The 15901-nt window shown below is 42.9% G+C and overlaps 1 protein-coding gene across 2 annotated transcripts in view; it reads right to left on the reverse strand.

The window, feature by feature from the left end:
* SCAF4 (SR-related CTD associated factor 4) overlaps nt 1-15901 on the reverse strand; it is a 56866-nt gene that overhangs the window by 31287 nt on the left and 9678 nt on the right. For both annotated transcript variants that reach the window (XM_053916631.2, XM_053916628.2), the window contains exons 2-4: nt 3128-3211; nt 2266-2310; nt 764-925 (exon numbers count right to left, since the gene is read on the reverse strand). In XM_053916631.2, coding sequence (XP_053772606.1) covers nt 764-925; nt 2266-2310; nt 3128-3211 — 291 coding nt within the window. The remainder of the gene's footprint in view (nt 1-763; nt 926-2265; nt 2311-3127; nt 3212-15901) is intronic.

The following is a 15901-nucleotide window of genomic DNA, read 5'->3' on the forward strand; positions in this document are numbered from 1 at the left end:
GCTGAAGCAGTGATGTTCTTTTCTTGTGTACTTTCCCCACAAGAGCGCTCCTCCAGTATGAACACAGAGCCCACGACACAGCGTGTTCCTCTGCCCCCTGGAGTCCATACACTGTAACAGCAACCACGGACGGGAGACACCAGGCCTGCCATGTGACTGGCAGCGAAGACCACTTACACTCTGGCACTGCCGTCCCTTCTAGAGAAAGCAGCCATCTGAGATGAACCCTGCCTTTCTTGACTACAGAATTTCATCATCACTCAACTACAGGGCGTCCTCTCTGTCTTCCTGAAAACAATCTGGTGCTCCTTTCATATTTTAACAGGATGACATCCCTAAAGGACTTTACAAGGAAATACACAGCCCTGGCTGGTGTGGCTCAGTGGGTTGGGCGTCATCCCACAAACTGAAAGGTCGCTGGTTTGATTCCACGCCTGTCAGGGCACACGCCTGGGTTGGGGGCCGGGTCCCCAGTAGGGACCTTGTGTGAGAGGCAATTGATCGATGTTTCTCCCCCTCTCTTTTTTCCTCCCTTCACCCTCCTCTCTAAAAATAAATAAATAAAATCTTAAAAAAAAAAAAAAAGAAAATAGATAAATATGAGATGATCGCTCCAGAAAAAATGGGGTTTTGTTTTAAGTTCAGAAATTACCATATGGTTATCTTTCTAATACCATAGGGGCTTCCAATATCTAAAATACATTTAAATAGTCAAATAAATACAAATAAAAACAAGTTTTAATTAAAAAATTACCAACTATACCTTATCTTCAGATGGGCAAAGATATAAATATTGGAATGTGGCGGTTATGTTTTTAGAGAATCTTGGCCCAAAAACATCTTTATCAGTCCCAAACTGATGGCGAGACTGCCGCACAATGGAGTCGATCACGTACAGCCCTGGAACCTTGTACTCTGGCTTGCACTACAAACACAAAGACAGAAAGTCAGCACGAAAAGCAAAAGCGCAGGCTGCAGCCCTCGGCACGGTGGTCTCTGTTCGGAAACCACCGGCACACTGGCCGTCTGGCCAGCTGGGCCTCCCACAGGTCTGTACAGAGCTCCCTTCTCTTCGTGCTTCAGACCCTCGGTATTTTCCTTCTCTTCCACCCCTCTACCTCCCACACCTTCCCAGGATCAGCATTACTATAGCAATTCCTAAACCACGTCCATACACATCCAAAGCAACCTGCTCAAAAAAAATTTTTTTTTACCTTTTAAAATTATGGACAAGGGAATGTTAACATGCAGTACCAGAGGAACAAAAACTGACAGGGAAGGCCATTCTGGGCCTATGAGGTTGACCAGGTGGGCAGAACACAGGGATAGACACTCACGTACACCCCAGTGGCATACCCGTTATGAGGATGAATTCGCAATAAAAGCAAAGCCGCGTTTAACCCAGCAGCTGCGTACCTGGCAGTCTACCCTAATAACAGCAACTGCGCTGCACCTACCCTCTCCCCCAGGCCAGCCACAAGGCAGAATGGCCAACGGAGGGCCCCGCCCGAGTCAGTGGTGGCCCAGTCAAGCAACAGAGCCCTCTGCAGGTGTTTGTGATAACCTCAGTGGGGGAGCAGGCTATCGGTCGTGGGTTCCCCTTTTCCTTTTATTCGTGTACATGTATGTAATAAAACATGAGTGGATTCAAATGTGCATGCAGGTAATTTTAATTTTTTTCATTTTACTTAGTGGTACTTTGATTTGCTACTCTCTCTCTCTCTCTCTCAGCCAATATTCGAAGGCCAAGGATCAGAGACAGCTCCACAGCTCCAGGCTGCGGGAGAAGACAATGATGCCCAAGTCTCCGCTCTCTGTCCTCCGCTGAGACACATGTGCTGGTCACACCATTATGAAGCACACTACCCCTGTAGACTAAAGATGATTCAATTATGTTGGGAGTAGGGAAGAGCTGGACAAGTTCTACTACAAAGTGCTTTCATCTGAAATGTTCCAAGATGAACGCAGCGCCCACAGAGTACCAGGGTGCAGGGCGGGGGCTCACTGGGCTCGCGGGGAGTCCTGGCAGGCAGTGCACAGGGGACTGTCCTTGAGTGCCCACCACGCAGTGGGCACTCAGTCAACAGGATGGCCCTAAAGTTGTTTTGTTTTCTTCAAAAAAAGCCTCTGGAGATTACAGAGAACCTCTAGCAACAACCTGTTGGCTTAATGGCTTTACAAGCAAACATCCAAATTACAATTTACAAAGCAAATCCCAAATATTGCACATAATGAAAATGAGGTAATCATAAAATGGATAGTTACCTTTTTGATGAACTTTTCTACTATTTGAACTACATGCTTATAAAGCTGAAAAGAATTACAAGAAAATTATTTAGTTTACATGTCTACATTTCCTGCAATGTAATTAGAAAATACTTAAAACCTTGAAATCTGCACAATTTAAATGATTCTCAAGATAATATTGAATAAACCATCAGAAATACCCTAATCATCAATTGAAAAAATATCAGAAATTGACTAAAATACAAAACTACAACCTCCACCCCAAACAGAAGAACCTTTTCTCAGATTTTTAATTAATAAACCTTCATAAAGCAGTATTTATGAGAGGGATAAGAACAGAATCAAAACTAAATTGTGCAGTTTCTAAAATTAATCACTTATTTAGGTTTCATCTTGGGTAAGAAATTTAATTTCATGCAGACCAAATTTTTTTTTTAAATAAAAATGAAACTAACACTTAGCTGATTTATGACAAGAAATAAACGAAATAAAAAACCTGGCCACTCTACTCTCCACTTCTGGGAGTTCACCTTTTTCAGTGTGGTGTGCGTGCGCACCCCCCCCACACTACATGAGGTGACAGCACCAATTAGCGTAATTGTAGTAATCACTAAACGATGTATATGTATCAAGTCATGTTTTAGAATATATTAAGTGCATACAAGTTTTACTTGTTAAGTGTCAGTAAAGCTGGGAAACTGCGCAAGGGAAGCACTAGTAACCCAGGGCAGAGGCCCACTGCATGCGCCGTCGCCAGAGGCCAGTCAGTGTCCAACGGCTCAGGCCTGAACAGATGCACAGGGTAAATTCTCATGTTTAGTAACAGTTTCAAAATTTCAAAACCATTTTTTCAAGTTAAATATATTGATTTTACTCTTACCTTAATAGCTTTAATAGCAGCTTTTGTGATGAGAATCATCTTGGCTCTAGAGATGGGAGGTTTCATATCCATAAGTGAAAAGAGCTTAAAAACAAAAACAAAAACAAGCAAAAACAATCTTTTAATTACAGGTAAAGGTAGAGGTCAATTCACCAGTTCTACAAAGGTATTCACAGTCTATTAACTGAAACAGTAACAAAACTTGGAACTAAGTTTAAAAAATCTGACTAGTAAAGAAAAATCAACAGCTTTCCTATATAATTATACCACCACTTAGAAAGTAAATGGGAAATGACCACATTAAAAATATCAAAAAAGGGGGAAGGGGGAAAACATTAAAAAATTTACAGAACATATAATAGAAAAAATCACAAAACTTTACTGAAGAACTCAAAAATGATTTAAATGTAAACAAACACACCATTTTCCTAAACTGAAACGGCAATAGTGTGACTCAGTATTTAATGTAATTTCAATCCAAACCTCACTGAGATTTGAGTATTCAAATAATTCTAAGATTCATTTGAAGAAACACATGTATTAAAATCAAGTGAGAAATTTAAAGTGCCATTATAAAGCTGGAACTCAGTTTCTTGACTCAGTGGGGGAATAACCACCGTATTTAGCAAATCAGAAGGCAGTGAACCCAACAGTCTGGAGCTCCTGTGAGTTTAACCACAGCCCCCCCTCCCCCGAGACATAACGAGAGCCCACAGGTTCTAAAGACACGATACTGAAGTTAAGATGCTTATGTCTACCACATTCTTTTTTTAAAGTACACTTTACTACATATGCTGTTACAATTGTCCCATTTTTTCCCTCCCCTTTCTCTCTCTCAGCCCTCCGTCCCCCCACCCCCCCCGCCCAGCATTCCTCCACCTAGTTCCTATCCATGGATCATACAGATAAGTTCTTTGGCTTCCCCATTTCCCAAACTACTCTTAACCTCCCCGTCTATTTTGTGCCTACCAAATATGATTCTTATTCCCTGTACCTTTTCCCCCATCCTCCCCCTTCCCCTCCCTAATGATAACCCTCCATGTGATCTGCATTTCTGTGATTCTGTTTCTGTTCTAGTTGTTTGCTTCGTTTGTTTTTGGTTTTTAGGTTCAGTTGTTGATGATTTTGAGTTCGTTGCCATTTTACTCTTCATAGGTTTAATCATCTTTTTGTGATAATGAACTCTTTTAACTTGACCTTATCTGGGAAGCACTTGATCTGCCCTTCCATTCTAAATGACAGCTTTGCTGGATAGAATAATCTTGGATGGAGGTCCTTGCCTGTCATAACTTGGAATACTTCTTTCCAGCCCCTTCTTGCCTGTAAGGTCTCTTTTGAGAAATCAGCTGATGGTCTTATGGAAACTCCTCTGTAGGTAACTCTATCCTTTTCTCTTGCTGCTTTTAAGATTCTCTCATCTTTAACCTTGGGTAATTTAGTTAGGATGTGTCTTGGTGTGTTCCTCCTTATGTCCCACTTCTTTGGGACTCTCTGAGCTTCCTGGACTTCCTGGAAGTCTGTTTCCTTCGCCAGATTGGGGGCATTTTCCTTCATTATGTTTCTGAATATGTTTTCAATTTCTTGCTCTTCCCCTTTTCCTTCAGGCAACCCTGATTCGGATGTTGGAACATTTAAAGTTGTCCTGGAGGTTCCTAAGTCTCTCCTCATTTTTTTGAATTCTTGTTCCTTCATTCTGTTCCAGTTGAATGGTTATTTCTTCCTTTGTTCCAAACCATTGATTTGAGTCCTGGTTTCCTTCCCTTCACTGTTGGTTCCCTGTATATTTTTCTTTATTTAACCTTGCATAGCCTTCACTTCTTCCTCTATTTTGCGACCATACTCAGCCATTTCTGTGAGCATCCTGATTACCAGTGTTGTGAACTGTGCATCTGACAGGTTTGCTATCTCCTCATTGCTTACTGTATTTTTCGGACTATAAGACGCACTTCCCCCCAAATTTGGGAGAAAAGGGGGGGGTGCATCTTATAGTCCGAATGTAGCTTACCTGGCTTGCTGGGGTGGGGGGTGGGCAGCAGTGGAGCAGGGTCACAGGAGGCAGGAACAGGGCTGCTGCTGCAGGAAGTCTTATGGCCTGGTGCGTCTTATAGTCCAAAAATAGCGTAGTTTTTTTCTGGAGTTTTGATCTATTCCTTTATTTGGGCCATATTTCTTTGTCTCAGTATACCTGTTACATTGTAAAGGGTGGAGCCTCAGGTGTTCACCAGGACAGGGCAACCCACGCCACTAACTTGCGCTGCTGTGTGTCGGGGAGGAGTCTGAGAGGGAACAGTGCCACCTGATCCGCTCTTGGCCGGTTTTCAGTCACTTCCCCCGCTACCCACAAGCAAATCGGGCCCTTCTGGTGCCCATTCCCGGGTGGGTGGGTTTGTATATGTTCTAGGACCCCGTGGGTCTCTCCAACCAACTCTCCTGTGAGGCTGGGAGTTTATCCCACTGCCTCACCCCCACAGGTTTTTGCGGTCAGAGGTTTTGAGGGTTTATCTCCCCAGGCTGGAACCCTGGGCTGTGTGGTCTGCTTCACTCCCTAGCTGTTCCTCCTGGTTTGTCCACAGCCAAATGTGGGACGCCCTAGTCCTCCAGCCACTGCCTTGCTGCCAGTCCTCCGTCTGGCTGCCGGTCTCAGCCCCTCCTACCAGTCTGGATAAGTGTTTCTCTTTTAACTCCTTGGTTGTCAGACTTCCATACAGTTCAATTTTCTGGCAGTTTTGGCTGCTTTTTGTTTTTGAATTTGTTGTCCTTCTTTTGGTTGTGCGAGGAAGCAAAGCATATCCACTTATGCCTTCATCTTGGCCAGAAGCCTGTATCTACCCTCTTAAATTGTTGTTTCTGTTCTGCTTAATCCTAGGCACATACAAATACCTGGGGTTTCTAAAAGGATTATTTTGAAATAAGCATTTTCAACCTTATATGAATCATATTTCTATTTCTTCCCAATTAATGTTACTTCTTCAAATATGGAATTCCTGAGACACAGACCTTTCCCAGAGCACTACACTAAGAGGCTAGTCTAAAAAACGGAAATCTCATTTCCCAGAGGGGTAGCCCTACTTGGCAACATATCATGAAAGGTAGAATTTTCTCATAAATAAGAAGATATAGAAAATAGGAGAAACAAAGAGACTAACACAGAAATTCATTTTTGAAAAGGAATATCTAAATAAAAATGGTCGTGATACTTTACTACTTTATTTACCAATGAAAATTTTCCTTGAGAATGCTCACTAATTTAAAGGCAATTAGAAAGGAGATAATATTTGAGATATATAAATCAATTAAAAACAAGAAAAATTGAAGATATTTCAATTTAAATGCAAACTCTAAAATCATAAAGGTCAAAAGAACAAATTAAAATATCAGTATTACATGAAATATGCAATATACATTTATAAAGGCTGTATTCTGACCATCTGTAAATTTTAAAATTAAGACAGTTGTTTATTACTGTTCTGTTTCCTTCTTTATACCTTAAAGCAGAGAAAGGGGGGTACAAAAAACTTAATACATGGATCTTAAGAATGAGCAACAGTGAGAACTACTTCTCTGGCCATTAAAAGCTTAGAGAATCATTTTAATGACGCCCAAACCAGAGCTAGTATTCACTTAATGTCCCAAACAGGACTCTTTGATCATTTCAGCAGGAAGTAACTGGCCACGTTAAAATAACAGCCAACTGAGCTCACAAGACAGACCAGATAAGTGTATCTTCTGATGAAATTCTCCACGCAGTCTATACATTTAAAAAGTTATCAGGACTTATTAAAAAATTAAAATACAGACCATACCGTATAGTAGTATAACCATCATTCAGGCAAAAGACTAGAGAGCCCTCGCGCAGCACCCTCTAAGACCCAGAGGAAGAGTACCCCTCTGTTCCATACAGCAAAGACCACCAGGTAGAGTGCTGGGGTCGGCTTCAGAGGGCCTGCTCTGTGTAAGGAGAACTGAGTTTAGTGGTATGTTATTTTATTGAATTATCGGGTTGGCCAAAAAGTTTGTTTTTTTCCATACAGTGGCTCTAGTAGCGCTTAGTTGTCTTTAACTTCACTTGAAATAATTTTGTTAGATTGTATTGTGACAGCTGTCATATCAGCGTGTATATAAAAACCTTACTAAAATTGGTGAATTTTTGTGTGGCCATTTTAACCCTGAAGATGGAAGAAAACATGCAGTATTTTTGGCATATTATGCTTTATTATTTTAGGAAAGGTAACAACGCAACTGAAATGCAGAAAAGGATGTGTGCAGTGTGTGGAGAAGGTGCTGTGACGGATCCAACGCGTCAGAAGTGGTTTGCAGAGTTTCGTGCTGGAGGTGTCTCACTGGGCGATGCTCCATGATCGGGGGGGGGGGGGGGGGGGGGGGGGACCAGCGGTCAGGGGGACCAGCTGAAGGTGATGGCGATCAAATCGAGACACAGAGAACAGTCAACGTTCTACCAACATACTCAAAATATCCAAATAATAAAATTATTGGTGACTATGAAAAATACGCCTTTCATTTTACGAAAAAAGTATACAGACTTTTTGGCCAACCCAATATAGTAACGACTAGCATAAATGCTGTTCCACCTGTTTCGAGATAATACCCGGAAGGGTTACATCTCTTTTGGATGATGCCCAGAGAATTTTCTTGACTAAAATTTGGCGAAAGCTCCCAATCCCCAATGGCACATTCATGGCCTTATACAATGCTGTGGACCGACTAAAGACATGCAGAGACCATGAACTATGATGGGGAGTACAGAAAACATGTTAAGCAGGCATCCATGCCTGGCTGTAGACTGTACTGACTCAGGGATAACACAATGAAGCGTGCTGGATCGAACCTGGGATGCCTAGCGAATACCAGGCGGAGACTTCAGGCAGAGACGGAACACGGATCCTGAACGCAGGAGGAGAAATCCAGGCTAAAAAACGGATGGTCACAGAATCAACGCCATGAGGATGAGGGAGAGGAACTCGCGGCAGGACGGGGGAGCCAGGAGCAAGACAGGAACTCAGCAGGGCACGTACCAAAAATGCCAATGAGGTACAGAGAAGGGGCCACACGAAGACACACCAAGGCCAATGCCAGAAATTAAAGGCATTTGCATGAGAGGTTAATTAGGATGCAAACCAAACCTTGTTCTTTCAGTATGAAGTGATACCAGTTTTTGAAAGTGATTCCAAAGTCCAACTGGTTGAGAAATAAGTGGCAGGTGAGAAAGCAGAAACATGATATTGGATCATTTTTCATTCATTCAATAAAACTTGAGAGCTCCGTGAGTGGCTTAGTATTGTGAGCTCGGTGTCTGGCACGAGGTAGGAGACAGTGGTCTTTCGACACCTTACCAATGACCACCCGTCAAATAGCTCTTCCATGTTAACACTGTAAGGCTTCCATCACATTTAAGCTTCTTTTTATAATAGATGCCTTTTACATTCCTTTACTAATGTCTTTCATAAATCTTAAACCCGTAATTCATATCTGATATAATTTATGAAGACAAATACTATCGACAGATATAGAAGTTTCAAAACTGGAGGTTTAAAAAAAAGTCACTTTTTAAAAGCTCAATAAAAGGCATTAGTATTTCACTGACTTCTTCACAGTGCAAAGCCACCACACAGGTCCCTTGCATTTAGATCAAGGCCTTCCTTAGATGCAGTGACCCAGAGCTCGTGCTGAAAGCAACATCCTTTCCAGTGCTGTGCACATGGACAGTGTTTAGTGGAACAGAAACACTAGGAGCCTGTACGGCGAGGTAAATATTATAATTCCACTTTACAGATGAGAACACTGAGGCACAGAAGTTCAGGAATCTGCTCAAAGTCATACACCTAATTAAGAGTGATTTCAATCTGCAGCCTACCATTACCCAAAGCTCTAATTCTTTCTAATAAATACCAAAAAATAATGAAACTCTTTAATACTCTAATACATTAGCACAAGGGCATAATGCAGATACTAAAGACTATGAAGACTACACAGTGAAGAGAAAAGATATTCATTTGGACCCAGTGAAAAGGTAATAAATACTAAACTAAAATTGTTATAAGGGGGTGGGCCCAAAGGTTTTTCTAGTAACAAACCAAAAGTGGCACAGAGGTGAAGTGATGGGTCCAACCCAGCAACAGGTTAGAGGAAATGCACTGAATCCTCACCGGAGTCTAGAGCAAGGCTGCAATTTCATGACTTCTAATAGGAGGAGTTACCTGTCACGGCCACCGGTGCCAGCCGAGACATCTGGGAAGCATGCAACCTTGTGCTGATAGGAGATTCCAGATTTAGATTTAGATCATGGTTACTGAATTTCTGAAAACAGCAAATTTCTGTTAGAGTAACAATCAGAACGCAGGCTCGATAATCAATTGCCTGGGAAATCCTGGCTCCACCCTCACTGGCTAAGAGAAATTGTTTCCTCTTCTGCAAAAGGAGGATAACAGTCCCTACTTATTTAGGGAAGTTTAAGGATTCAAGGGATTCATCTACAAGCACTCAATGCAGCACCTGGCACAGAGCGAGCGCACGCTCGATGCCAGCTCGTCCTACTTCTAGGGCACACAGTCCTGTCCAACAAGGAAGAGTCCCGGAGAAACTCCAGGGCAGGGTTTGTCAAACCGCGGGCAGGCAGACAGCAGATTACAGAAAGGAGCTGAGCTGCACAGAGAAAACCCTGACACAGCACACACAGGGGAGCGGGCCTGGGGCAGCCCCTCACTTTGGGTGTGGTGTGCATGCACCAGCTCCCCAGCTCAGAGCAGAACTGAAATTCTCACTGTGGGGTCCCGGAAAACAAACAAACAAAAAACCAAAGGCAATTAATTATTCAGAAAAATTCTTCTGTTTTAGAACCGAGGAAAATAAAGCCCAAACCAACCGCTGGTCACCCCTCCGTAAGGCAGACAGTCCTCACACCAGTCCCCCCCTCTCACAGACACACACGGGGGGAAGCAGCATGGCCACGTCAGAAAAAACCGCCCTGTTCCTCGCAGACAGCCTGCACACAGCAGGAACACACGGCAGCAGCGGGGGTAGAGACAATGCAGGCTGTAGTTTTTCCTGCCTCAGCCAACAAACTTTAAGGAAAAACCTACGGGTTTTATATATAAAACTTGAAAGCTATAAAACTTAGTAATTCCAACAAACTCTACTAATGAAAAAAAAACCCCCAGACATTGTGGTTATTATGGAGCAAGAAAGACAGAACTGGTTTTGAAACTGGGTCCAAAAGTGATGATTCTGAGCAAATTACTTAAGCTGTCAGTGCCAGCGTCCGCACACGTGAAAAGGACACACTGTTTCCTACTTCACAGGTATCACGACAACTACATTAGTTGCTGCACACGGACTGCCCGGTGTTTCACCGGCCAGGGGCAAGTGCTCACTGAGCGTCACTGGGGCAGCCCTGCCCCTACGGCCTGTGTGTGGGTCAGGGGGAGAGCCAGGCAGAGCCCATGCACAGAACAGCAGCAGCCCCCCAAGGGCACGAGATGCACTCAGAGCACCTCCGCAGAAGAGGAAAAACATACCTGCCAGCAACAGACATGAGTGTGACACTCTGCTTTGTCACAAGCTGAACTATGAGAAATCTGAGTATGACATCGTCCTCCCGCACGGCGTATAGAAGCCCAATACACAAAGTAGTCAAAAAATTAGGGCAAATCATTCATTTCACAATCCCTTATACCAACAAAGAAGTTTCAAGAGAAGATAAAGAATGAGAATATTTGGCTGCGACACCTATAGAATTCAGAGTTTTGATGTTAGTCAAAGTAATATGATACTGTGCTGTTTACTAATAGTATAAACTGTGAAAAGTTTAGTTAACCTTTCTAAACTACAAGGACTTTTTAAATCTGCCAAGGTGACCAGCACTCACTTCCCGTCAGTGTTGCTCAGATTAAATGAGATACTGCACAGAAAGCTCGGGGCCCAGCGTGCCTGACTCGGAAGTGGAGCTACACAGCGCCCGGAGTGGGACTTCTGTTACGGGGGACCCCATGTTCTCCGTGTTACATCTACTGCCCAAATGCTGCGTGTAGAGCAATCCTCTCAATGGTGAGAGTGTCTCAGTGTCAAAGACTTTTAGCCCTGGCTGGTGTGGCTCAGTGGATGGAGCGCTGTCCTGCGAACCAAAGGGTCACTGGTTCGATTCCCAGTCAGGGCACATGCCTGGGTTGTGGGCCAGGTCCCCAGGTGGAGAGCGTGTGAGAGGCAACCACACATTGATGTTTCTCTCTCTTTAATAAAAGCTGCAGAGCATCTCAGCTCTGGCCAATCCTGGCCAGCGACACAGGCTCAGCCACTCACGTGCTTCGATGGCTACTGCAGTCCTCCCGCTACCAACCCCAAATCTCCCTCTGGTACTTCCTTCTGGATTTATTCCTATGTTAATGGGATCTAATAAATTGTCTTTTGTGTTAGTTTCCCATTTCTGTAGTAACACATCACAACAAACTTTGCTGCTTAAAACAGCAGAAACATATTACCCTACTACTTGGGAAGCCAGACTCGCCCTAGTCCACAGTCAAGGTGCCGTGGGCAGCGCTGTGCTCCTCCTGGAGTCCCTGGGGCAGGCCCGTCTCGCCTTCTCCCGCTTCCAGAGGGCACCCACCTTCCTGTGGCTCACGACCCCCCTCTTTAAAGCCTGCAGGGCAGTGTCTTCCCTGCGCCGGGACCCCGCTTCCACTGTCACATCACTCTGACTCTCCTGCCTCTCTCACAGAAGGGCCTCTGGGATTACGTTGGGCTCATCCGGATAATGTGCGATAATTAACCCATCCCTGTAACTTGATCTCATCTGCAAATTCTCTTTTGCCACATTCAAACATATTCACAAGTTCTAGAACTCAGGATCTAGAGGGGTGGGAGTGGCAGTATTTGTTATAATTACTTTTAATTTTTTTTTAGAGAGGGGGGAAGGAGGGAGAAAGAGAGGAACAGAAACATCTATGGATTGCCTCTCCTTTGTGCCCCAACTGAGGACCAAACCTGCAGCCAGGCATGTGTCCTCACTAGAATGGAACCTGCGACCTTTCGCTTTGCAGGCCGATGCCTAACCCACAAGCCACACCAGTCGGGGCCATTACATATTGTCACTATTATCTTTTTTAAAAGCCGTGCTTAATTCATTGTTAAACTGACACCTATAATCAACTGAAACTCAAGACCGTTTCCACAGGCATGTCTACCCTAACGAGATCTTCATGCCGACTTGACTTCGGTTTCTGAGTCCGGAAACTGTTTTCTGCTACTTGATGTAGCAGCTATTCCAATTCCCCTGTGTATTTCCCGAGACTGCGTTATATGCCTTCCCCCAACTCAATGGTTTTTTTGAATTAAAATGAACAGAACCTACCTTTAGGATGACCTTATCTGATATTCCTTGGACACTGCCAGTTAGCTAAAATTCACTTAGCAACACACTCTCATCCTGCCTCCATTTTTCTAATTTATTCACGATGAAATCACGACAACTATCAGTTTATAAACCTTGTTAGACAAAACACACTTTACAAAACAAAGTAGTTTAATCTGGTCTAGTATAAATCATGAGTGAATCTGTCCTGGCTCCCAGTGTCTAGACATTTCTAGAAACTCATAAAACTGACAACTGGCAGAGAGAAAAGTTACTGGCATCCAGCCTACGATTTCTGAAATGCATCTTTTTCTATTTTTTGAAATTGAGCTGTCAAAGCAATGAAAAGAATTAGAAGACTACATACTAGTCTAAGGGATGTTTTTAACCTTTCAAACCCCTCAAACAATATTTCCTTTCAGAATCTTTTCCAGTGGGATACTTACTCCTACCCCTCCCCCCTAATTAAAAACAAATACCTGCACAGTGACAGGCCGGCATTCACATCTCCCCCCCACAGATGCAGATATCAAAGCGTTTAATTCTGCAATTTTTCCTCTTTTGTTCATTTGACCTAATATATCACACATACTGGATTCAACCAAACCAAGAGTTAAGTCCAACAGAACTTTAATGTTTATTACTAACATATAAACACTTCATGAAAGTACACATTAAGTTTTTTCAACAAAACATAAGTAGGAAGAAACTTTAAAATCATTTTTCTGCAAATATGCTTTGTCCTGCATGCAACTGCATGAAGACTTGCTGCTGGAACAATGAGGCAAGGGATGGTTTACGGTCCCTTCTCACCTGCTGTTTCATGCTACGTCTTTACCAATGCTTCACCAAAGGCTTATGTGAGCTAATGCTTTCTTACCGCCCCCTGGGAAATTACCATGGTGAGGGGTGCAGGGTGGGGCTGGGGGTGGCAAGGCAGCTACCTTGGCTGAGGACCACTCTGCCACTCTCCCTGGAAGCGGACTACTGAGTCCATGCCGCACACAAACACGCCGGTACACCAGTGAGACGGAAGAAGGTACAGAGGAGAGCAACTCGGTCAACAAAAACAACCCTGATAACGAGTTAACAAACACACAGAGTTCAACCTTATTAACAAGCAGTTAAAATAACGAGACGCAACCCTTTGGCCATCTAACTGGCTTAAGTGTAGAAGAGCATAAAGCAAACAGGACTCTGTTGATGGGACCTAACGGGTGGGCTTTACTTTCAGGGAAAAGTTTAAAGCTATATAATCAAGACCTAAAAAAATGTCTAAATCTCTTAATCTAATACTTTTATCTCTAGAAATTTATAAAATAATTATGCTCTCAAATTTTCCACAATGGCAATTTAAAATCAGAAAAGAATGTCATGTTATTCCATAACCATATAAAAATTTCCAAAAACAAGTGGAGGAAGAGACAGAAATACTCTAAAATGTTAATGGTATTTGGTAAAATATTTTCTAATTTAACTTTGTTTTTCATTAACTTTAAAATAAAAAAATATATATTTAAAAAAGATTTTATTATTTATTTTTAGACAGAGGGGAAAGGAGGGAGAAAGGGAGAGAAACATCAGTGTGTGGTTACCTCTCACGCGCCCCCTACTGGGGACCTGGCCGGCAACCCAGGCATGTGCCCTAACTGGGAATCAAACCCGGGATGCTTTGGTTCACAGGTTGGCACTCAATCCACTGAGCCACACCAGCCAGGGCTGGAAAAAAAAAACACCTAACTTGTGTCTGTCTGAGACACAAAATGCATTTCTCCTACTTTAAATATAAACATATAGAATCATCAGTATTAGATCCAACTTATCCATGGTGTAAACCTTTAAGTTAACAGTTATGTCTAAATCAATGGCTTATAAATCTTTAATAAAAGTTTTCAAAATTACTAAAACAAATTTTTCAAAGTAAGTTAAAAAATTTACCCCATTTAAAAACACAACTGAAGCTCTTGTGGATATAAAACCCAAATCTGTCCTGACCAGTGTGGCCCAGTGGGTTGGGCATTGTCTCACAAAACAAAGGCTGCTGGTTCAATTCCCAGTCAGGGCACACGCCTAGGTCATGGGTTTGGTCCCGGGCCAGGTGTGTGGGACAGGCAACCAATCAATGTTTCTTTCCCTCTCTTTCTCCCTCCCTTCCTCTTTCTCTAAAAATAAACAAACCAACTCTGAGAAATCACTCTTGAAATGTATTTTTTGTTGACATCTGTGTGTTAAATAACATACCCCTTTAATTACCGGTATATAATTTACTCCCATGTAAATTCTATTTACTTTACATAGTCAAATCCTTTGAAGTCCAAATGTTTAACCAGTTTTCCACTTGTTTAGGGGCAAGGAGACATTAGTATGAAATATTTCTAAAATGGGACAAATTTACAAGGCTTTTTACAAAATACATACAAATGCAATATACACTGTTAGTACTACATATGAAACCACTGTTGGGTTAACTACTTCTACACACATTTAAGAGAACGGAATACAGTAAATTAGCAAACAGTAGTTTAAATTTCATCTGCATTATTTCCCACTTTTTAATTATATCACCAAACCCTAATTCTGTTACCACGTACTGCTGGCAGAACTAATTTTCTGAATAATTTCTGATGACTCATTCTATAGAGTATGCCCTAACTGACGCTTCATGGAAGACCAACTCCCCTCTCTTTCCACAGGTCTCCACCGCTGCCTGCCTGCCTCCCCCCCCCCTCCCTCCCCCCCCTCCCTCCCCCCTCCCTCCGCAAAGCCCTGCTGTGTTCCAGCAAAGCCCTGCTGTGTTCCAGCCGCAGGGACTTTCTAGTCCTCACCTCCATCCTGGCTCACGGAACTCAGTCAGGCCTCAACTCCTTCTTTCCACTTGCTCAAGAAACAGGCCACGAGGTGATTTTAGAAAACCTCAAACGTTTCATTCGCACGTCACTCCACTCTACCGGCACAGACACCAGGTTTCAAAACCACTTTTACTGTGCCTCGCAGCGAACTTCGTGTACCCCCGAAGTGGACTATAGGACATTTTTGTGAATTAAGCATTCCTCTCTTAGACCTCAAGAGGAAAAATGAAAATCGTTTCTAGGACAAACACTCGTTCAACGAGATGAAAGAAAGAAACACCGCCCCACTTTATGGGTTTCACCCAGACCCTGTCGCTTCCGTAACGTTGCAATGCCTGGCTCTATGCACATGCCTGGGACTGAAACGGAAAATGGTAGCATAGATAAAATCCCTTGTCAATTAAAAATTTTAATTTTGAACATAAATTAGTAAGGGAAATATCACTGCCTAGAGGTGTATCTTGAGTTTTACTATAGGTGACTTAAAAACGAACCAAACCTCATTTTTCTTAAATGCTGACACATGCTTCCAAAAGCACGCACTGGAGCGCCTTGCTGCCATGC

This window comes from Desmodus rotundus, chromosome 2 (assembly GCF_022682495.2).
Source record: "Desmodus rotundus isolate HL8 chromosome 2, HLdesRot8A.1, whole genome shotgun sequence".
In the NCBI taxonomy this organism is placed as follows: domain Eukaryota; kingdom Metazoa; phylum Chordata; class Mammalia; order Chiroptera; family Phyllostomidae; genus Desmodus; species Desmodus rotundus.